Source organism: Sus scrofa, chromosome 14 (assembly GCF_000003025.6).
Source record: "Sus scrofa isolate TJ Tabasco breed Duroc chromosome 14, Sscrofa11.1, whole genome shotgun sequence".
Taxonomy (NCBI): domain Eukaryota; kingdom Metazoa; phylum Chordata; class Mammalia; order Artiodactyla; family Suidae; genus Sus; species Sus scrofa.
In genome coordinates, this window is record NC_010456.5 from 32139745 (window position 1) to 32163932 (window position 24188).

The following is a 24188-nucleotide window of genomic DNA, read 5'->3' on the forward strand; positions in this document are numbered from 1 at the left end:
GAAAATCCTTGCCACCCACCAGCTTGCTTTGGGCCATGGGGAGGAAGCAGGAGAAGACAGCTTTGAATGTGAGAGGGACTTTCTGGGATCAGCATTCCAAACTTCTTTGCTGGATAAACTGGGGTCTCAAGAGTTCCATCTCACAGCTCCTCAACCCAGCCCAGAGTTCCAAAAAGTGCTTGATAACTCTGCCCCAGTATTCTAGAGGACACATTCTCACAAGTCTGTGAGCCAATAACCTGGGTTTTCTGGGATCTTCTGTGTTCTCCTACTAAGAAAGGATTCTGGCCACAAAGACCCTGGGAACCGTTTTATGCAAGGCTGGGGCCAAGGAACAGAGCCAAGCCCTTTTTATACAAAGGATTTTTATATTGTCTTGTGTTACTGAGTTTGTATAATGTACCAAGCAGTGTGCTAAGAATTTCACGTGGATCTACACCTCCAACAGCATATAGCAAAAGTCTTGGCTCTGACATAATTTTGTTCCCTTTTTTACCAGCTGTGTGGCCTTGAGCAAGTTCCTTCATTTTTCTGAGCTTCCGTTTCCGTTTGACGTTAGCAAGATGGAGGTACTTGTCCAAAGTCACATGCTAGTAAGAAGGAAAGCCACATTTTTCCACCCACAAAACTTTCCTTAGTTCTTGATATCTGAAAACGTATTACTGTTTGTGGGCAGGAAGCGGGCAGAGCTGATTAAGACTCTACTGCTTTCAAGGAGATTACAATCTTCAGAAGGAATAGCAAATGCGATTTTTACCTGATAGATATCTTGAATCAGTTGGTAATGGCTGCCTGCCTGACCGCTGCATCCCGGCTCTGCGGAGAAAGGATGCCAGGATTGATTAGTAATGCCTGCTGAGGGATTCCAAGTGAGGAACTATTTGCTGTGCGTTTGGAACTCGAAACACCAAAGGTAGAGTTTAGAATGGTCTTTGAGGTGGCCAGACGGAGACTGCTAAGAATAAAGTGAGGGTCTGCATGGAACGCTGCAAGGGGAGGGGAAGAAGAGACAAAATTTGCATTTCAGGGAAAACTTTGGAGATGGGAGATTTTCTCTGAGGGGAAAGGGGTGGACTGTGGCTGCGAAGCCGTGTGTGGTGCAGCTCTCCAAACTGGAGGTCTCTGGGAAGACGGGACAGTACAGTCGACTAAAGAGTGCATAGGCTCTGGATGAAAAGAAACCTGAATGCAAGCCCTGACCCGTCATTTATTTAATGTGCAACTTGGGACCTATAGATTAACCTCTCTGAACCTCAGTGTCCTGTTCTGTAAAATGGGGGAGGGTTAATGGGTTGATTGCTTACTTTGCCATAGTGAACACTGACAACAATAGTACTTGCTGGTGGTGTTATCAGCGCTGCCCTTCTCTGGACTCCGGGGGGGTGACGCTCACTCCGCAGCAGGTGAAAGTGGCGCCCCTTGGTGCGCCAACACGAATGATTCCCTGAAGAAGCAGAAGCCCAGAGAGGTTGTTCCTCGCCTAAGTCACACAGCTGGCACATGGCAGACCTGGTATTTGAACTTTGGTTTGACTGCATAGTCCAGGCTTGTAACTACCAGGACCTCCTACCCACGACCAATTATTTGCCAATTTGGAAAACAGTTCAACATTCATGACGGTTGGGACTTTGGGAGAGGGCTTAAGCTGTGTAACTTACCCATGTGGATTTTTCTGCAGGGGTAGGGTAGCGAGTGAACTCATTTTCATGCCTGTGAAGACCCCGAGCACCGTGCCTGGTGTGCAGTGAAAGTAACTCAGAGCAGGAGGGTTGCTGGGAGGTTGAACCCCATTCTGAAACTGAGTGAGAAGGACAGCCCTAAAAAAAAAGAGGGTGGCAGTAGAATTTTCAAGGAAAGGGAAGCAGATGAGTCCTTGGGCTTGGGGCAAAGAGGTAAAGGGGCTGAGGAAACAGACTTGGGGGCTACTGGTGTGTCGATCTGCAGGGACATCTGTCAATCAGTTTGGGTCCCACAGGGGACAAGGGGGTAGCTGATGAGCGTTGGTGAAGGGCTTGAAGCACAGCTGTGGGCAGGAGAAAGGGAACTAGCAGAAGGTGATGGCTTCTTTGACTGGCAGGAGCAGGGAGGAGTGTGGGGAAAGGCTGCTCTGGGATCTGGAGAGAGCAATAACCTTGAGACGGAGGCGGGCTGGAGGGAGAGGAATCCTGCTCCCCAGGGCCAGGCCGCTGGCATCCAGACAGCATGGGGGTGGGGTGGGTGAGGGAACCTCCTCCCTGCTAAAACTTTGGCGACTGAATAAACACGCGATCCCGATGGGGATGATTTCCGAACATCCTGGCAGCTCTCATGTTCTTTAATTTGATAATATCGACTCTTTCAGCTTTTATTTTCTGAGACCTCAACTTCTGTGGAATCTGGTGGAACTTTCAAATAATGCAGATTCGGGGCAGGTAGCTGAGAGGATTGGGGACCACGGGTGTTTGTCTGCAGCCCTGCATGGGGTGGCGTGCATGTGCAAGCCAGAGAGGTTCCCAGAAGGTGAAAAACACACCATCCTCAAAGTCCCTGCTGTTATTAATCAGCAGACTTCTCAGGAGCAGGTGTGCCTGAATGAATTTTGGGGTCACAGCAGATAATCCAGTCTGGCCAGGCTATACCAGGTGACCCAACTGTCCTCCTGATCCTGAGCCTCTAGATAAGGGGATTAATCTAAAATCTCTCAGAGGAGAGGACGTTTTTTGAGAAAGCTTGGATTTGAGAAATTGAAAGCTAGACTTAGTGACCTCAAATTGGTTCCCTGGAATCACTGAGAAAAGCTGCCATTGCAATCGAGACCCCGAGGAATGTGTGGGCAGAGAACATGATGTTTAGAAGGGTCTGTCTGGGAGAGAGAGTTTCCTGGTTGCCTGGCAGGTTACGGTTCTCACGCTGTCAGAGCTGTGGCTTGGGTCACCGCTGTGGGTGCAGGTTCGATCCCTGGCCCTGGAATTTCTACGTGCTGCGGGAGTGGCTAGAAAGAGAGGGAGGGAGAGAGAGAATGGCCTAGGAGGAATGCAGATAGAAAATTAGGAAGATAGAAAATAATGCCCTCTGATGGGGCAGTTAAGACCAAGTGCTATTTGGTAGTCACTGAATAGAGCCAGACAGGCTGGATTTGGATCCTGTCTCTGCCTCTTACTCATTGTGTGACATTGAGCAAGTCAATTCCTCTCCCTCTGCCTCAGTCTCCTCATCTGTAAAAGTGGACAGTAATAAAACCCACTTCATAGAGATGTTCTGAATGAAAGTTTGCAAACACCTAAACAGTGCCTGGTATGTAGTATAAAGCATTACATGTATATGTTTGCTTAATAAATAGGTAAACAAGAATACAGGTTGTTTTTCAGATTTTCCAACCTTTCCAGGAAAGCAAATCTGAAGTTTTAACAATCCAAGTTTTAATAATGGCAGTAATGGCAACAGCCAGGCAGTTTAGAAATACCCTAATATTGACTTAATGTTGTGAGGTAGATACTGTTATTACAGTATCCATTTTACAGATGGAGAAACTGAGGTACAGAGGGGTCATATGACTTGCCCTAAAGTTACACACTAGTGAGTGGCAGAAATGGAAAGCAGAGTAACCAACTTTCCTGGTTTCATGAACTAGAAGTGCATGTCCAAGGAAACTCTTCAGTCTGGGTGAACCAGGACTTTTTTTTTTTTTAGTTGAAGCATAGTTGTTTTCTAATGTTGTGCTAATTTCTGTTGTACAGCAAATTGATTCAAATATATATATTTTAATATTCTTTTCCGTTATGGTTCATCAGGGGATGTTGAATATAGTTCCCTGGGCTAAACAGTAGGACCTCGTTATCCATTCTATGTATAACAGTTTGCATCTGCCAACCTCAAACTCCCACTACACTCCTCCCCCACTCTCCTCCCCTTTGGCAGCCACAGGTGTGTTCTCTATGTCTGCGAGTTTGTTTCTGTTTCATAGATAAGTTCTGTGTTATATTTTAGATTCCACATATAAGTGATATCATATGGTATTTGTCTTTCTCTTTTGGACTTACTTCACTGTTAGCATGATAATCTCTAGGTCCATCCATATTGCTGCAAGTGACATTATTTAATTATTTTTTTTTTTTTTATGGCCCAGTCGTATTCCATTGTATATCTTCTTTATCCATTCATCTGTTGGTGGACATTTAGGTTGTTTCCATGTCTTGGCTATTGTGAATAGTGCTGCTGTAGACAGAGGGGTGCATGTATCCTTTTGAATTATAGTTTTGTCTGGATATATGCCCAGGAGTGGGCTTACTGGATCATATGGTAGTTCTATTTTTAGTTTTCTGAGGAACCTCCATACTGTTTTCCATAGTGGCTGCACCAACTTACTTTCCCACCAGTAGTGCAGGAGGGTTCCCTTTCCTCCACACCCTCTCCAGCGTTTGCTATTTGTAGACTTATTAACGATGGCCATTCTGACCAGTGTGAAGTGGTACCTCATTGTAATTTTGATTTGTATTTCTCTAATAATTAATGATGTTGAGAATCTTTTCATGTGTCTGTCGGCCATCTGTATGTCTTCTTTGGAGAAATATCTATTTAGGTCTTCTGCCCATTTTTCGACTGGGTTGTTTGGTTTTTTGTTGTTGAGTTGTATGAGATGTTTGTATATTTTGGAAATTATGTGCTTGTAGGTTGCATCATTTGCAAATACTTTTTCCCATTCTGTAGGTTGTCTTTTAGTTCTGTTTATGGTTTCCTTTACTGTGCAAAAACTTGTAAGTTTGATTAGGTTCCATTTGTTTATTTTTGCTTTTATTTCTGTTGCCTTGGGAGACTGACCTAAGAAAACATTGGTATGGTTTATGTCAGAGAATGTTTTGCTTGTGGAGAACCAGGACTGTTGATCATCCTAGCTTCAAATCTGGACAGTCTGGCTCTAGCATTCTGCTCTTAAGCACTGTACTCTGTTTTCTTTTGCGTGAATGCTCCTGGGTTTTAAATGTTGGCCACTGTGAGCCAAACAGTTTGCAATTCCTAAAAGAATCTGATATTCTCTGGCATCAAATTTCCCGCTTGTTACTGAGAAGTGCCTCCCTTTCCTTCTCTATAGAATGGGAAAAGAATATTACAGACCTCTCATGGGGTTGTTGGGAGGATTAAGTGAGTACATGTATGGAAGAAAGTTAAAATCGTGCCTGGTTTTATACCTCTTTGTGTGTATTACTGTTGTTAAACAGACACTATCAAGACCCTCTCAGACTTCCTGAATCTGAATCTCCTGGCTTGAGGTCTGGGCATCTGTTGTTGTTATTGTCGTTATTTTTAATACCAAGTTCCCCAGGCAACCAGGTTTGGGAGTCAGGAATCTGGGTCAAGTCTGAGTAGTACAAATAATGCACCATGTAACTTTGAATAAGTTTCTTCACCTCTGTTTCTTCCCTTTGTAAAGGACCAGGAGTCCTGCCTATCTCAGAGGGTTAATGTTTAGGGGTTTAGAGGCTTCTAGAATCTCTTAGAAAGGGAATACATTTTATATCAGGCAGACGAAGAGGTGAAGAAGAAAGAAGGGAAGTCCCACATTATACTTGGAGGTGACTCAGGATTCAGGCTTGGGGGCTAAGCGACAGGATAGTCAGGACGGACTGGGCCATGCTGAGTAACAAAGAGCCCTAATAACCCAGGGGCTTAAAATAAGTGTTTATTTCTTACTCTCATTTTACCTGCTAGTTATTAAGCTGCTGTCTCTCAGCTCCAAAGCTGCCCTCCTATGCTCTGCTCTGTGATGCTGGGGATGGGACCCCTCCAGCTACATTCCTGCTTTGTCAGCTGCTCCTGGTGGGACCTGCCAATAAGGGGCAGGCTGGAGGAAAAAGAAGGGATTTGCTCCCCTTTTTTTGTCTGTTCAGGTCAAGGTCACCCAAGCAACACTTCTGCATCCTGGCAGTGGACACTGGTTCCAGTTTCTGGTTTTTTTTTTTTTTTTTGTATACATTTATTTTTTATTTTTATTTTTTACAGAATAAAATACATACATTTACACACAGTTACATTCACACAGATTATTATAACATGGATCTTAAGAAACAGATTAAGTGACTCCCACTGGAGAAGTGGAATGGAAAATATGCTGAGACAAATAGGAAATTTATTCTATACTTTATCCCAATTTTATGGCTTTCATCTTTACTACTTAGTTTTATCTATTACATTTCAATTTTTCTTAAAAAATTAGCGTTATATTAAATTGTTATATTATGCAACTAAAATTTATAAAGAAGAAAGCCTTATGTACCATTAAATATTTTATATAGCATAGTAAAAAAGAATAACAACTGGTAAGCATAACAAAAATAATACACTCTCTGAAAATAAGTAAAATATAAAATGCATAAGTTGGTTAAAAAACAGTATAACTATATAAATATGTCCTCACAATTTGTTCCATCTCATTGATTCTTCAATAAAGGCATTACACCATTCTAGGTGATGTGATAAACAAGACATTATAGACTTTACATTGTACCATGGAGAGAAATGGTTATTAATAATACAATTGTAGAACTGTATTATTTAATTGTACAGTGGCATTATTTAATTATAATTATCATAAGTTCTTTGATGGAGAGGAAATCAGAAACAGATCTAAGAAGACTTCAGCATTCCGAGAATGATGTCAAATGACCCCCTTCATGGTGGATTATGCACTTATTTACTGAGATATATTTCTTCTCCAGAGATTCCTTGTTTATGTATCAATTGTAGATTTTTGGCTTGCAGTTATTCTGAAGTTTTGATGTAAGAGTCTATATGTATATAAGATTGTTTTAAGTTGTTGTTCTCTTAATTGCAAGTTCATCTCCGGTGTCCCGCATTTGTAGCCACCTCTTCTCATGATTTCTGATTTTGATGGTATAATTGTGCATGGATGATTTCGTATCTTTACTGTATATATACCTTTACTGGTGAGCCTTGTCATTTGTGGAATTTTTGTTTCCTGTTGCTGATCTTTTCTTTCCTGCCTAGAGAAGTTCCTTTAGTATTTGTTGTAAGGCTGGTCAGTTTCTGGTTTTTTTATGTACAACCCTGGAACCAGCCTCTTTGTGTCCCCATAAATGCTAATAACCCCCCACTCAGAGGTCGCAGCCCCAAGGGGCCTCTCCTTTAATGCTCTGGGTTCTGACACTCCAACCTCCATGCTTTGTCCACCTGCCCTGGGGACAGTGGTCGCTTCCTGCAGTTAGTGTCTCTGCGTTTAGGTACTAGGTCTAGGTACTCTCCTTCACTTTTTCAGCTCCCCAACATCCACTCTAATTCTGTTAAAATTACTGTTGTGTGAGGAGCTCTCGCTGTGGTGCAATGGAAACAGAAGTGTCATGGGAGCGCTGGGACGCGGGTTCAATCCCCAGCCTGGCACGGTGGATTAAGGATCCCAAGGTGCCATAGCTTTGGCTTAGGCCATGACCATGGCTCGGATCTGATCCCTGGCCCAGGAACTCCATGTGCCACAGGGCAAAGTTTTCCTGTCAGTCACCCTTCCCATACAATCCATGCCCACCATGGAGCAGAGCCCACTCTGAGACCCAAGCTGAGGGAGCAGCCTACCTGGGAATTGCCAGGCATCGTGGCAGAGGGGGGAGAGCCTGGAGGACCACACACACTAGCTCTTAAAGCTTCTGCCCAGGGAGTTCCCTTCGTGGCTCAGGGATTAACAAACCCAACTAGGACCCTTGAGGATGTGGGTTTGATCCCTGGCCTTGCTCAGTGGGTTAAGGATCCAGCATTGCCATGAGCTGTGGTGTAGGTTGTAGATGTGGCCCAGATCCTGTGTTGCTGTGGCTGTGGTGTAGGCTAGAAGCTATATTTCTGATTTGACCCCTAGCCTGGGAACTTCCACATGCTGAGGGTGCGGCCCTAAAAAGCAAAAGAAGAAAAAAAAAGTCTTCTGCCCAGAAGTGGTGTCACTTCTGTCCACATGTCATTCATTGGCCAAAGTAGGTCATGTGACCACATCTGAGTGCAACCCAAGATAGGTAGTGAATATTCATGACCAGTAGTAGGATCTACTGTGTCCTTGGAAAGACCAAGAAACTGTATTCTCCTCTTCTTCCTGACAGTCAGCCCTATCCAGTTCCCTAATTTGATTTTCCTAAATAATAACAACCAACAATTCATTGCCCATTTGCTATGTGCTAGCCTAGGCGCTGATTTTCAGAGAGTCCGTGGGTAGGTAGTGTTTACCCCTTTTTCTCAGAAGAGCAACTGAGGCTCAGCGACGGGAAGTGACTTGCCTCAGGCAACAGAACTGTGAGAAGCAAAGTGGAGGTTTGCAGCCTAGCCTGTCAAACTGAAGCCCAAATTCTTCACCTCTGTACTCTGTGGAGTGCCCCTTCTTGCTCCCATTCCAGAAACCTGAGGGGGATGAGCTAGGAAAAGCAGGTATTTAAACTGGCTCAGCCCTTTTAATTAGCAGATCCCACCTCCCACGCAAGGTTGCAGGTTCTCTGTAAGACAGTCCAGTTCTGGAGCTCAGTAATCCAGAAAACAAACTCCCCAAGATCCTGCCCCCAGGAGCTCACTTGTCTGTTTGTCCTTAGTACTTGGTTTTCACCTTCTAGCTGCCTCACCCTGCACCTTGCTCAGCCCCAGCCTGGCTCAGGTTCTGCCCAGAGAGCATTCCCAGGAGGGGAGACAATGCCCAGGGTTGGGAGCCTATGAACCTGAGCTCACCCGGGACCCTGTCCTCTCTCGACATTCAGGGAACGTGGGCTGTGCTTGGGGCAATAACCCCTGAGACTTGTCCCAGCAGATATCGATTTTCCCAATTAGAAAATAAGCACTTAGAGGTCCGAACTGCGTCTTCCCTATCTTCTGCATTATATTAATGACAGTTGGTGCCCTCAGGCATCCCAGGTACCAGGTACAAGACTAGGAGCCTGTTTCAAAGGTACCTGGAATTTGTTTTAATCAGATATGGTAAGACACACAGACTTGGAAATGACTGCCACGAAGAAAGTTTATACTCTCAGATCCCCATAAATAGGAGGCACAACAGATAGGGATGTTTAGGAAAAACCCACTCCTCCCGTGTTCCTCCTTTACTCTCACACTATTACCACACTCACAGCACTTCTGACACCAGATGCGTAGGGGTGGGGTTTTCCAACACCAAGCAATTTTCTGTGATGCCAGCTGGCTGTCCTACCTCGATGTAACTCAATTCTGACACTGTCTACCTGGAATCTCATGAGGTTGCCCCTTCCCCTTCAGTCGCCAAGTCGTAGGTCTCCAGGTTGCCCCCAACTTCTGTCCAACTTGGCTATAAATTGGAGGTTCCCATGACCTCCTCCCCTTTGGATTTGATAATTTGCTAGAACAGCACATAGAACTCAGGGAAACACTGACTTATGTTTACCAGTTTGTAATATAATAAAGGCTATAACTCAGGAACAGCCAGATTTCTAGAGGAGGCACATTGAGCAAAGTCTGGGGGGAGGGGTGTGGAGCTTCCACGCCCTCTCTGAGCATGCCGCCCTCCTAGCACCTCCACCTGTTCACCAGCCTGGAAGCTCTTTGAACTGCATACCTTGGGGATTTGTAAGAAGCCTTCATCACATAGGCATGATTGATCATTAAGTCCATTTTCAGCCCCTCTCTGCTTTCTGGAGAAGTGGGGGAGGGGGGAGGAGGAATTCCAAGCTTCTAATCATGGCTTCATTATCCTGGTGACCAGACCCCATGCAAAAGCCCACCACAAATCACCTCATTCAAACAAAAGTCATAACTATCACCCAGGAAATTCCAAAGGATTTAGGAACTCTGTGTCTGAAACTGGGATCAAGATCAAGTATTAGGACAAAAAATGCTCCTTGTAGTTCCTGCTGTGGCACAGCGGTTTAGGGATCCAGCTTGTCTCTGAAGTGGAGCAGGTTTGATCCCCGTCTGGCACAATGGGTTAAGGATCCAGCGTTGCCACTCAGATTAGATCCCTAGTGCAGGAACATCTGTATACTGTGGCCATGGTCAAAAAAGGAAAAAAAAAGAAAAAAAAAGATGCTCCTAGTGCTTGTATCACTTAGGAAATACCAGGGGATTTAGGAGCTCTGGAAATTGGGGGCAGAGATCAATATCTATATTTTCTATTATTTCACAGTGTCAGGGGGCACATGGGGAAACACCAGGGTCAGTCAGGAGGCAGAGGGAGTGAGGGGAACATGTGGGCAGGAGACTTTACTGTAGTTGCTGCAGGAAGGAACAGATAGGGCAAAGCAGGCAGGCTGAGCATGTTTAGGAATGGCTCATTTGCTAAACAGTAGGCTCTGGGGCACAGGTTCCTTCCCCAGTTGTCTAGTACCCGGCCCTGAAGGGATTAAGGCAGGGGGACAGTGGCCTGGAGCTAAGAGCTTTATAAAGGGCGCAGTTGAGTTGTGGGCTTTGGACAGGTTGGTTTGCAGGTGAAAGATTGGCTCCCAGGTGAGTTTGCTCTTTCTAGGAATTAGCTAATCTTGGGAGGGACAGTGCCTCCCAGCATGAGCAAGACTCCAAGATCTCAATAAAGATCAAAATAAAAAGCCATGCTTACTAAGAGCCCTGCAAGTAACCTGTCACGTGATATTTGCAACCAATTTATTACATCATTCGGAGTGGGTTCAGCAGCCAGTAACAAAAGAACTGTTTAATACAGGCTTATGAAATGAGATGTTTAATTCAATCTGACACAACAGGAAGTTTTAAGCAGGAAGCTTCCAGCTTTAGTTTGTCAACTCAACAGTATCATCCAGGACCCAGACCTTTTCTGTCTTTTGCCTTTTTCCTGCTCAGCATACTGGTGACATCACTCCATGTGATCCCAAGAAGCCGACTCAGCTTCAGCCATCAAAGTCCCACACAATAGAGTCCCAGCCAGGAGGAAAGGCATTTCAGTTACCTATTCTGTGTAACCGACCACGTCAAAACTTAGTGGTTTAAAACAAGTGATTATTTCTTACGCTGACTGATGCTGGGTTGACATGAGTACAGCTGGGATGGTTTTTCTGTCCCACATCCACTGAACTGCATTCAGCTGGCAGCTGGCTTTTGTGCTCTTCTATGTGGCCTCTTCACATGGCCTGCTTGGGCTTCCTCACAGCATGGTGGCCTCTGAGTAGTCAAGTGTCTTTCTGGGGCAGGTGCTGGCTTCCAGGGCAGAAGTGGAGGCTGCCAGGCCTTCTTAAGGCCTATACTTGGAACTGGCACAGCATCACTTCTGTAGCATTCTGTGGGTCAAAGCAAGTCGCAAAGCCGACTCCATTTCAAGGGGAGCTATTATTCTTGATGTAAGTGAGGAAAGGAAGGAAGGAGAGAGTAGATATTTGGGAGGCAAATGGCAGCATCTGTCACCTAAACCTAAGTTTTCTCTTGAAGAGGTGACCAGACAGAGGCAATCTATACTTAGAGCAACTGAATAGCACAGTGGGTGCATATGCTGCTCGGGCACCAGGGAAATGTAGTGGCATCCAGAATCTTCTCTCTCTTTCTCTCTGCTAGCTCAGTGTGCTCTACCTGAGCACATTGCCTGGCCTGCAGGGGTGGGGCCGGGGCCGGGGCCGCGGCCAGGGCCGGGGCGGGGAGATAGCCCAGTTGGGGGCAGGGGCAGACATTCACTTTTTCAAAAAGATGGACAAAGTAGGCACCACTCCTGGTGCCAAATTGAAATTAATGCTGGCTTCACTCCAGGCTCGTTCCCGTCCCCTCTGGAGGGCAGAGTCCCTGCAGCATTGAATCCAGGAAGGTCACTTGTTTGTCACAGGGGAAAATCGGGGGAAGGGCTCCAACAGTCAGGGTCCCAGAAGAAAACTGAATCCAGCCCAGATACATGAGGGACTTTAAAGACAGGATTGCTCACAGTATGTGGGCAGGGTTAGGGGATCAGAGAAGGAAGGCTGAGGCCTTGAGAGATCAGCTACAGAGAGGAGCCATTACCATAGTGAAGGTGGGAAGAGGCGGGGAATGATCTAGTGTGATAGGGGCCCAGAGGGGGTACGAGCTGGAAAGAGGAATCTAGGCAGAGGCTGCACCTGAGCAACCAGCGACGAAGCAAGGAGGGAAGAATGCCACCCCCCCCAGCCCCCCAAGCCCTAGAACTGCCCCCTCGTCCCCAAGCTCTACCCCCCATTCCGTGCCTGGCCCCACTTCCAGCTGATCCTTCCCAGGGCTACGTCCAACCAGAGGGAGCCTATGGGTGATGTGGGCCATACTATCCGATTCTGGGGACGCGGGGCAAACAGAGAAGGCTGGAGAGTGAGGTGGGGTAGTGTGAGCAGAACAAGACAGGTGTATTATGCATGTGCCCCAAAATGTGCTTATTTGTTTTTCAACTCTCCGGAATGTCCCTTTCATAGATCTACCACAACTTACTTAAAAAAATCCTTCCCTCCAAAGTTCCTTTGTGGCACTGCACGTTAAGGATCTGGCCTTGCTACTGCCGTGGTACAGGCTGCAACTGTGGTGCAGATTTGCTCCCTGTCCCAGGAACTTCCACATGCTGTGGGTGTGGCCCCTAAACAAACAAAGTCCTTATCTTGGTCTTTGTTGAGAACTGTTTGTTTTTTTAAAGTACAATATGCATATATAAAAGGTACATATCAGAAATTCACAGCTTGCTGAATTTTCACAGTAAGCTTATCCAGGTAACCAGATCAAGAAACAGAATATTCCCAGCACCCTGGAAGCCCCTCTCCATTCCCCTTCCAGGTATCCCAGCTCTGACCCCTCTCCACCAGAGAACCTGGATTCTGACTCCCAAGAACACAGGCTCATTCTCCTGTAGAGATAATGTTACAGTAGGCATCTTCATGTCTGTGGGCTTTTTTTTCCCCCTCTTTGCCATTGACTTGTTTTCTTAGGATGAATCTCCAGATGTAGGTTTCCTGGGTTGAAGGGTGTAAACATGTTTATTGCTCTTGCTGTATGAGGCCGCATCACTTTCTGAAGGCTTGTACAGATTCCTTATCACTACTGATCTCAGCAGTCTGCCACTGAGATTATAATCGGTGACTCTGGCTTCAGTGGGAGGCCAGGAATGGGGCTGTTCTCATCCAATTAGGAAGGAATCTGAAATTCTGAAATGCCTACTATCTTGCTATGTGATGGGTTTTTGATTGCAAATGACAGAGGCTGCTGTAGGCAGACATGGAGATTACTGCAGGCAGTTGGGCAGTCCAAAGAAGTGGCAGTCCAGTTCCTGCAGCTGGAACAGAACTCAAATTCCTCCCTGGGCTCAGGTACTTCATTCAGCTCACCTCATGGGCTATGGGCACTGGATGTTCGGCCAGCACCGCTGTCCCTGAATCCCCTGGTGGACTTCCCCTCACATCTCATTGGCCACCCCAGGATCTTGGGCAGGCTCACTTCTATGAGATTCAGGATTCTCCACTCAATTCTGGAACACAAATCAGGGTTTTATTCGTGAGGAAGATGTGAGGGAATGACTGTGTGTGTGCCGCCTCCCAGCAGTGCCTATACTTGGGGGAAAAATGGCTGACTTCACACAGTCCCTGACACTCAAAACCTCTTAATCAGTCTTTGGTCTCCCAGGGAATTTTGTGTCCAAATTCTCTTTCCTGGGAAGGAAGCTCTGATAGGTCTAACCTAGGTGAGGGGTTCTCTTGTCATCCAATGAACCATAGCAGAAAGGACCATATGCCACCAATGTGGAGATTAGACCACTCAGCAGGGCTGAAGATGGTGAAGCAGAGCTGGAGTGGGTAGCTTTGCTGAATTCCCCAAAGATGAACAAAAGCAGCACCAAGGGCACCAGTGAAGCAGGGACAGCTGGAAGTATTTCCCCCCCCCCCATCTGATTTGTTATTTCAATTTAAAAAGCATCATAGAAATCAGAATGCTGTCAGAGGGCCTGACCCTTATCTTATGGACCAGTATTGTTTTTATTTTCCATTCCATAGGTGGGAGGAACAGTTTACAATCTTTTCAGGCTTTAAAGTTCTCAATTGGGTCCTTGCAGCCTGAGGCAATTAAGGCTCAGAGAGGTCAAGTGACTTTCCTAAGAGCACACAGCAAATCAGTGGCAGAGGAGGACTAATGTCTATCTTAACACCTGGTCCAGTGTTCTTTCCACTATATGACCTTGCCCTCACCTTTTTTTGAGGAGTATCTTTATAGTCCCTGTGGAGCAGCTATTGTGCCACCTGATAGTAGCCCCCTGGCCCATGTCATTAAGCCAACAGTGGACATCAAATCTAGACTAGCCGAACTGGATTCTCTTTCCTGGGAAGCTGAGATTAAGAAGACATTGATTTCTTTTAAACTGAGCTTCAAAGTGGGAGATCATAAGAAACAAGATGAGTGGAAGAGAAATTTATCTTTAAAAATAAGAGGCCAGGGGAGTTCCCGTCGTGGCTCAGCAGAAACGAATCTGACTAGTATCCATGAGGACACAGGTTTGATCCCTGACCTTGCTAAGTGGGTTAAGGATCCGGCATTGCCAGATGGTGTAGGTCACAGACGTGGCTAGGATCTGGCATTGCTATGGCTGTGGCGTAGGGCAGCGGCTACCAGCTCGGATTTGACCCCTAGCGTGGGAACCTCCATATGCCATGCATTCAGCCTTAAAAGGACAAAAAAAAAAAAAAAAAAAAAAAAAAAAGAGGCTAGGTTGAGAAACCAGGTAATTCCAAAGAGAGAGCTAGAGAGAAGAGCTGCCTTAATTTCTGACAGCTTTCTAGTTCTTGGTTCTTGTTCCTCATGGAGATCTGCCTCCAGCTTACATGCAATAACCATGATATTCATATAATTGAGCATACTTTTGGCTGCAAGTACTAGAAATCTAGATTGGCTTAAACAATAAGATGTATTGATTTTTTTTAAACAAGAAGTGCAGAGCCAAGGTGGATTTCAGGTATCGTGTGATCAGAGTTCCAGTTACACCGTTCTACAATTTTCTCTAGGCTCTTCCCTCCACAATATGCTGGCTTTGATCTCACACTGCCTTCCCTTATGGTTACAGGAGAGCTGCCAACAGCAACAGGGGCGACATACTTCCTTGTTCCCATCCATGGAGCTAGAAAAAAGCATCTCCCCTCCAACTCTGGACTGTAAGTTCTTCCTTTCTGTCTGAGAAGGCCACTATCAGTTACATGCCTATTCCTGGACCAGTTGCAGTCTCTAGGAGAATGCTATGCACAGACTGGCTTAAAATTAGGTTAAAGGTCCAATCATTGGCAAGGAGGATGGGATGGCTGTAATGCATTAAGAGTAATTGAGATCTATCCTGGAGATGTGTGTGAAAATCAATTTCTCCTGGTCATGTAGGCTGAAAGGGAGAGGGATTGCTACCTGAACAAACTGGGATCTGTTAGGAAGAAGGGGGAACAGATGCTGGAGAGGAAAAAAAAAAAGTCATTTTGCATTATTTCAGGTGGGTTTCTGATCCTTGTTTTCAAAGAGTCACTTGGACAGTCAATTTCATGGTCTGAGGCCAAATGCCTTTGCCCAGCCCTTGTGCAGCCCAATTCTAATTTCCTCCTCCATTCTGTAGACTCGCTATTGCCAACATTTCTCACCGCTGGCTCATCATTTTGGCAAGCTGGCATCTCTCTCTGCTCCAAGCCCCGCTGATGGAACTGAAGATCCCTTTAGCAGAATTGACTCTGGCATGTTCTAATTTAAAAAGCCTTGCACTTCTCTGCGTGGAGGCTGCTGAGATCTGTGCCCATAAAGGCAGAGAGAGTAAATTCTTCTGAGGAAAGCCTATTTTTAACAAGTCCTGAACCTAACTGAACTCAATCATTTTTCAGTCGTTGACACTTGAAATATATGAGTCACTGGGCTATATATGGAGTTGAAGGCTAGAGCAGCTCTTTAAATATCGGAGAGATGATAGATAACAGCTTCCAGAAGAACTTCTCAGGTTTGGTGCTGTGGTTTTACTCAGGATTATGGTAAAGCATGGATCTCTAGAGACAGCCCAGGGTTCAAAACCTGGCTCTCCCACTTACTGCAAAAGTCACTTTATTTCTCCAACCCTCAGTTTCCTCATCTGTAAAATGAGGTTGGTATCACTTGTCCCAAAACACTTTGTGTGAATCATCAAGACCTGACATGAGACTGCTTATAATCTTTATTTTACTTCTCATTAGTATTCATATGCTTCCTTGCAGAAGTGTTAAGGTGTTTGATTTTGACATGTTGCCCAAATGCCATTCATAAAATATCTGTCCCACTGACTTCCCTCATGGTTACAACATGGCTGCCAACAACATCAGGGGTAACATGTTTCCCTGTGCACCACATTATCTTTCCAAAACCAAAACCATGGTAAGTTCTAAAACACATCTTCTCTCAAGAGTTTAGGGATAAGTGAATGGAGAGCCTAGGCTGAGCTACAACTCACTCAAGAGTTTGGAGGTAAGATGGAAATCTCAGGTAAAAACTACCCTGGAAAACCAGTACCTCTAATCATTTCCCTTCAGCAATCATTTCCCTTCAGCAATATAGCTGCTTCTAGAGTTTAGCTCCAGAGGAAGTGGTTGGCTTGTGTTTCAGGGCCATTTGCATGAAAACATGTTTATCTTTAAACGATCAAACTCGGTTAGGCCGGTGAAAAAGGCTCACGCTAGGAGTCACAAGTGATTTGGGTCAGACTGGGTGTCCCAAGTCATGGTCAGAGGAGAAAATTGGACAAATTGCCCCGCACCAGTGGTTATTTGTCTCAAGTTCTTTTTGCAGAACAGGGAGAATTGGATTTCTCTGAGTTAGTGCGGTTAAAGCATGTACCCGGCAGGGTTGCTGTATGTGTGAGTGGGAGAGGGGGAGTAAGAAGATGGTGCGAGGATATGCGGGTAAATGACAGAGAAAATGGCAAGGCGATTGGATTGGGGCGTGAGTTAGCCGAGTCAGGGAAGGAGAGCTTTGATTAATTAATTAATTAATTAATTGAGAAGTTAGTGGTGTGAGGGTTCGGCTAGTCCGGTAAGAGGTCATCGCGGGAGAGGGAGGGGTCGCTGAGGAGTGTATCTCCCACCTCCCCCGCAAAACTTTCCCATCAGGGGCTCTGGTTCCCACTTAAGGGCCCCACGGCTTCCCCGAACCTTCCAGGGAAGAACGCCCTGGTCTGTGCGAGTCATAAAAGCGCCCGTTCCAGGGGTCCGAGAACGCCCAGACGTGGGGCTGGGGGCTGGTACAGCGCAGCCGTGCAGCAAACTCCCCTCCCGGCGCCGTCAGACAGGCAGCTGCGGCAGCGGTCGGACACTCGGTGGGAGCAGTCCTGCAAATTCCCTCTGGTAGGTTTTGCTGTCCGTGCAGCCGCGCCTGCTGCTCAACAGCGCCCTCTGCTGGGGAAAGCAAAAGCGTGGTGGCTGCCCCCATCCCGGACCCCTTCAGACATTTAGCTGCCCCTAAACTTGGAAAATATCGCGGTCCCCCTCCATTAAATGTAAATAAATTACAGTGTGTACGATAAATCCAAGAGAGTGCAACAAACTTCCATTTCCCCCTTAACGATCCCAATTTTTAAAAATTTGTGGGTGTTTCTGCACCCCTGCATGATTATGATTAGTGTTCTAAACATATGTTTAATGTTCTACCAGGTTAGACTGTTTGGGCTTTTTTTTTTCTTTTTTTTTCAACAGGAGCCTCCTTTCTCAGACTTGGCATTTATAATCCACACAGTGGCCTGTCTCAGGGGCCCTGCCAAGTCCTTCAGGAGTCAGGATTTTCTTTTAAGAGTAGATTGTTAAATTCAGCAGCAGCAGAGGAGGGGTTGGCCTCCTCCATCCCAACTAATTAAATATTCGTTTCTGCCAAGAACTTACCGTGTGCCCAGATACTGTAGTGGCTAGACTGAGGTCTAAGGAGCAAGAGGCGCTTTCGTGGTGCTCTCTGACCTGGACCTCTGGATTTATTAGCATTTTCCAACACACACAAGTGGGCAGCTTTGAGATTCTACCTAAGAATTGCATACTCAAATTCCTGCAGTTACAGGAAATGTGGGAATTGAGGGAGGAGGGGCCCGGAGAGTGAGTAGCTGACCCATATTCACATTTTAAAACACTGCCTGCTAAACAGAACTGAAGGCAGATTGAATTTGCCCTGTGGGCCTTGAGTTTGAGACCCCAGACTAAGGGTGGTATGCCATGGGCCAAGACACCTGCAGGGTTCTCTGGAAGCCCAGCTGTGAGAATGGGTGTCGATCTGTCTCCAGGATATAGCGTGGACCCAGCCCAGAGGGCACAGAGGGGACTTGCCTGTGTTGGAGTCTGGAAGCTGGAGAAAGGCCTGTGTTCCAGGGGCAGCCTGGTTCTGGTGTGTGTGTGTGTGTGTGTGTGTGTGTGTGTGTGTGCGCGCGCAAAGAGGTAGGAGGTGTTGGAACCTCCAGTTCCTGCAGAAAACCACATACCACAACCAATTAACTTGAGGACGAGACAAACTGATACTTCAAAATCCTGATTCACAGACAAGGTACATTCATCAGACACCTGATATGTGTGAGGCACTGTGCTAAGAGCTTTATCTATATGATTTTATGTTGAGAGTTGGGATGAGAATCCCTGTTTTACAGATGAGAAGACCGAGGATCAGAGAGGTAAAATCGCATTGGCAATGAATGTCAGGCATACTTTAGTCATGCTTTTAGAAAGGTTCATTACAGATTCACCTTAGGATCAAAAGAGCCCTTGAACATGGAAAAGCTCCTGGTCCATATGAAACCAGAACTGCACAAAATTCTGAAGTTGAAAGAGATCCCAAATTTGGTGTCCTTTGCCCAAACCTTATCAGTCTAATAAATCCTGCTATAGCCTCTACCCCCTACCTTGAGGGCTCTTCTAGAAATAAACAAGCTGTGGAACCATTGTCTTTACCCCACTTCCCTGCCTGTGGGAATTTTCTAACATTAGGTATTTTCCTTCCAATATGATTTACCAAAATGCACCTAGTCCCCAACTCCTCCAGAAAACCCCCAGAACGTAGTAGTGAAATGCCAGAAGTTCCTACATTCTCAGCCACTTTTGTCCTATCACTCAGCAACTTGAGACTCATTTTCAAGGTAGATCATGTAAGGCAGGAATACTCTAGGCTGTAATAAACAAAATATTTGATTAGGGTGCCTTAAACAATAATGACACTTAGTATTTCACTTAACAAGAAGCCTAGAGGTAGGTGGTTCCAAGGCTGCGGGCAGCGGCAAACAGTGTCAGTGAGAACTTAAATTTCCCTTCATATTTCTTCTTTGCTGTCTTTGGTGTGACAGTGATAGTTCTTGTGGTCACAGGATGGTTGCTCCAGCAACAACCATCATGCCTTCACAATAATTTCTGGAAGCAAAAGAGAACAGAACTTGGAGGAGTTCTCTTTGTCACAAAGGAATAGGAATATACTTCTCATTGGCCAGATCTGGGTCACATGCTCATCTTTTGACCAATCATTGACAAAGGGAAGTACAGTTACTATAATTAGTGGGAACCAATCAAAATTCATCCTCTGGGACTAGACACATTGAGGAGGGACAGAAGCAGAGTCCTGCTAGGAAGGAAGAAGTCAGGGTATTCTTAGAGTCAGGATAGCTGCTGTAACAAAGATGTCCTCACATTCCATTGGCTTAACCCAACAGAAATGAATTTCTCTTTTTTGTACAGTCCAATGAGGATGTTGATGGTTAGCCAGTGATTTCTTCCACAGAAATCTGTCTTGGGGCTCTGCCCATCTATGGCTGCACTGCCCATAATGTCAGATAGGGAAAGGGAGGACGGAAATGTCACATCCACTTCTTAGAAAGTCATAATCTGGAAGTGACACACTTCTTGCTCACATCCCATGGGTGAGAATTCATGGCCCTGCCTGGGTTCAGGAGGGGCTGGGAAGTACAACCCCTGGCCAGGCAGCTGTCTTAGCAGCAACTCTTCATGAAGGAGAAGCGGCTATTGAGAGACAATTAATTCATTTTTTACATGCTGATCTTCTTATATCCCTGCTTTTAAGGGACATCCTGGATTTTCCAAACCTCTTTGCTGGTCACTTCCCAGTGGGTGCTGCTACCTACCCTAGACCACACATTAGTCTGAACCCTCCTTTTATTCACTTGCCTCTCAACCTTTGCCCAGACAGTTCTCTCTACCCCAAATTCCTTCCCTACTTTCTTTTTGCTGCATGGTGAACTCCTATTAATCCTTCAAAACTCAAATTGAAAATCATCTCCTTTGTGCAGCCTTTTCCACTCTTTTATCGTGGACATGGTTGAAGGTTGACTAACCAGTCAATTCCCTATAATGTTTAGCACATAGTAGGGGCTTAGTTTCTGTGTTAAATACATCAAAGTACTTCAGGCATGAGAATTCACTTGGTTGCAAGAGAGAGAAAACTCATCTTGGATTGCTTTAAGAGAATATGCTATTCTCTTATGCAATTGGACATGACCCAGGGGTATCTTCAGGCTTGGTTTTGTCCAAGAACTCAGATGATGTCCCCCTAGGTTTGGTCTCTCTTTATTTTTCTTCTTTCCTCCAGAACAACTTTATTCTCAGGCTCTCTGAAGAGACAAGATAGTTGCCAGCCACTCCCAACCTCATTCATTCATGAATTAAAGTGCAGCAGGAAGCAGTTTGTCTTCTCCAGAGTGTGCAGGCTTAAATTCCACTGTTCACTCTGTTTGGACTAGCCAGGGTCAATTACCCATCCTGAACTGATCGCTCAGGCCAGGGGATGGGATTCTGCAGATGGACCAAGGATCTGGCACCCTGATCGGCCCATCAAAAGTCATAGGTTACAGGAGTTCCCGTCATGGCTCAGCAGTTAGTGAACTGGACTAGCATCCATGAGGATGCGGGTTTGATCCCTGGCCTCGCTCAGTGGGTTAAGGATCCATCGTTGCCATGAGCTGTGATGTAGGTCACAGACATGGCTCAGATTCTGAGTTGCTGTGGCTGTGGTGCAGGCCAGCAGCTACAGCTCTGATTGGATCCCCAGCCTGGGAACCTTCACATGCTGTGGGTGAGGCCCTGAAAAAAAAAAAAAAAAAAAAAAAAAAAAGAGTCATAGTTTCCAAACCTGAAGCTGGTAGGGTGGGGTCAGCCCCAGAGCCGCAAAAAATGACCAGGAGTGAGGGAAGGTATTGTTACCAGGAGACAGAGGAATGCTGGATGCCCCATAAGCCCACATAATTTTTTTTTACTCTGAGCTTTCATTGTATGAAAAGACCTACATCATACCATCCCATAGCAGCCGCTATTCGATGAGCACTTAATCTTGTGCCACGCTTAGTGCCTTACATGCTGAACAGCCTCTGAGGTGGCTTCTAGAATTTCTCCTATTGGAGAAACAAAGGCCTGGAGAACTGAAATGACTTGCCAAAGTGAACAAGTGGCCAAGGAGGAATTTTTGCTCCGATCTGATGATTGACACAGCGGTGTTTTAAACCACTGCGCTAAAGGACCCCTCAGTGGGTGGCAAAGCTGGGAGTTTCTGGGTTAGGAAATCCAGCCCCTGAAGTCTGGGAGTCGGGGTGCAGTGGATCTTACAGCCCTGCGGGGCTTGTAGTGTTAACACTGACCTCCTCCCCTGAATACCTAATGCCTCTCAGTACTACTGGCTTCTGCTTGAAAAGGGGGTTGGGTGGGTGCCCTATAGCTGAAGCTGGGTAAATGTCAATGTAACCTCATCAGGAGACACACTGCCCTGATGCCATCCTGCCCATCTTCTTTGGGAACACAGGGAGCAAGAGGGTAACCAACATACCAGAACCATCTGCCTGGCTCCTAATAATAAATCAGTGAGAGGAACAGGTTTCCGGCAAACATTGCTAGGAAAAAAAAAAAAAAAAAAGGAAGAAGAAGAAAGCCTCTTCTCACACCCGGGCAGCCATCTGCCATGTCCTCCTCATGTGCCAGGCTGTGGGAGGAGAAAGGTCTGAGAAGGGTGGGGAAGGGAGAGGGTGCTGCTGGGTCCTGCACCACCAGCAGGGATGGCTCACAAGGTCTTTTCCCTTCATCCCTGTGGACAGGGCATCACAGAGAGAGAAAGGAGCACTTGTTGGCTTTGACCTCTCCGATACGGTGTCCGAGCAGAGGGAAAGCACGATTCCTTCACGATGCCATCAGCGGTGGGTAATAACAGCTCCTATGTAGAGAGGGCTTCCTGCGGGGTCAGGCATTGTGTCATCCTCTGTACACGTCTTAATTTATCTAATCCTGACACCAAATCTATCTGCACCCATTTTATTGATGAGAGACTGGAGGCTCAGAAAAGTAAAGTGACTCACCCAAGGTCACACAGCAAGGCAGCCTCTTCAGTATGCAATAATGAGGCCCAACCTCCTTCCTCTCCACCCTGGCAACCCAGGGTGGATTTTCCATGTAACACATAAGCAGTTGACATCACCCAAGGGTGGTCTTCTAACTCCAGCCCTGCACAAGCACCCCTTCTTGTCCTCCACCTTTGAGCTGAAATGTGGGCTTTCCTAGTTACCTAACCTGTTGTTTAATGCCCACCCTGTCTCATCCAGAAGAAACACAGGAGAAAAGACCTCCAAAGTCCCCAGGAACCTTCAGAAAAGACCAAAGAGCAGCTGCTCGAGGTGGAGCTTCGGAAGCTGAGACAGCAGTTCCGGAAAATGGTGGACAGTCGGAAGTCCTTTAACTTCCAATCCCAGCAGAAGATCACGAACCAGCAGTAAGTGATGGTCAGGGTTTTGTACTGAGTGAACTTGGAGAAAATGTTGGTTTTGGTTTCATGGGACTTGCCTTCTCCTGTGCCTGCAGGGCCAGGGGCCCACTGGGGTAGCTTCAGTGGGAAGGGGAGATTTGTTCTCAGTATCCAGGGCATCTCAAGGACCCCAAGGGGTGCAGGGCACCTATGTCTTAGGGAAGGACCCAGGTAGAAACAATTCTTTTTTTTTTTTTGGCTGCCCTGTGGCATATAGAGTTCCCCAGGTCAGGGATCAGATCTGAGCTGCAGTTGAGATCTAAGTTGGAGCTGCAATAACGCTGGATCTCCAACCCACAATGCTGGGCTGGGATCAAACCTGTGGCCCAGAGTTTGCAAGCTGCTGCCAATCCCGTTGCGCCACAGCAGAACTCCACAAGAAACCATTTCCTGGTTCCTGGTTCCTGTTTCTTTCAACACATAGGTTTTATTCCTGCTCTGAATCTCAGCTGTGCCTGATGGGAGATGGCTGTCTCTAATTCTTGGGCTACCAAGGGCCACACAGAGAGACTGCTTTTAACCAATTCCAATCTCAAAATTCCAAGAGAGGGAGGATCCTTTTGGCTCAGTTTGGTGTCTACTTCTGGTCCAATCAACTGTCAGGCGGTTGGGCCATAGGGCAAAAAATAGCTCTGGTATCCTTCCCACTGGTTCTAGCAGTGAAGGTGGGGAGTTCTCAGAGAAGGGGAAATCACCAGACCATGGATACACCAAAGGATATTTCCTGCTTGTGTGTCCTTATGAGATCTGCAAGATTGAATATTTGAAACTGGGTTGCCCTGGAAATTATGGTGTGTATAATTTCTTTGGGCAACAGAAAGGGGTTCCCTGGGGTTGAATAAACAAACATTAAACAGGTATTCTTAGATTCCATCCAAGGGAATTGATTCCTTAACTCCATCCATAATGTTTATACAGGCAGGAAGTGCCTGTTATTTGGAAGAAAATTTTACAGTTAGATGATATGTGAAGTTCAGAGGATAGGGAAAAGCATTCTTTAGATTTTTCCATGGATTTGACTCACTCAGAGCCACTGCTAGTCCATCTGGGATCTTCATGTGAATTAGAAAAAGGCACCCTTTTTCAAGACCCTTTACTGCCATCTGTTGGAAATATTGTCACTATGTAGGGATTTTGGTTAAAACAGAAAAGTGTAATAAATCAACAAATCAATGATATGTCATCAGGCAGATGGTGCAGTCCACAACCTGTACATCTGGACCTCGCAACCCTGATTCACAGCCTACATTTAGTGGGCATCAGGAAATGTCTCCTTCCTGGTGTGTCTCTGACATTTTTTTTTTTATATTTATTTTTTAAATTGAAGTATAGCTGATTTACAATGTTGTGTTAATTTCTACTGTACATAAAGTGATTCAGTTCATATCTATATCTCTCTATATGCATACACACACACACACACAGTAGGACCTTGTTGTTATCCATTCTATATATAACAGTTTGTATCTGCCAATCCCAAACTCCCATTCCATCCCTCTCCCACACCCTCCGCCTTGGCAACTATAAGAGTGTTCTCTATG

General features: G+C 45.9%; 1 protein-coding gene across 6 annotated transcripts in view; it reads left to right on the plus strand.

Annotated features, from left to right (window-relative positions):
* CCDC63 (coiled-coil domain containing 63) overlaps positions 579-24188 on the plus strand; it is a 160608-nt gene continuing 136998 nt past the window's right edge. For 4 of the 6 annotated variants that reach the window (XM_021072528.1, XM_021072526.1, XM_021072530.1 and 1 more), the window contains exons 1-4: positions 579-913; positions 14960-15047; positions 21947-22045; positions 22448-22614. In XM_021072528.1, the coding sequence (XP_020928187.1) occupies positions 22034-22045; positions 22448-22614 (179 nt within the window). In that variant the 5' untranslated portion in view covers positions 579-913; positions 14960-15047; positions 21947-22033. The remainder of the gene's footprint in view (positions 914-14959; positions 15048-21946; positions 22046-22447; positions 22615-24188) is intronic. The other 2 variants (XM_021072527.1, XM_021072531.1) reach the window with 2 other exon arrangements.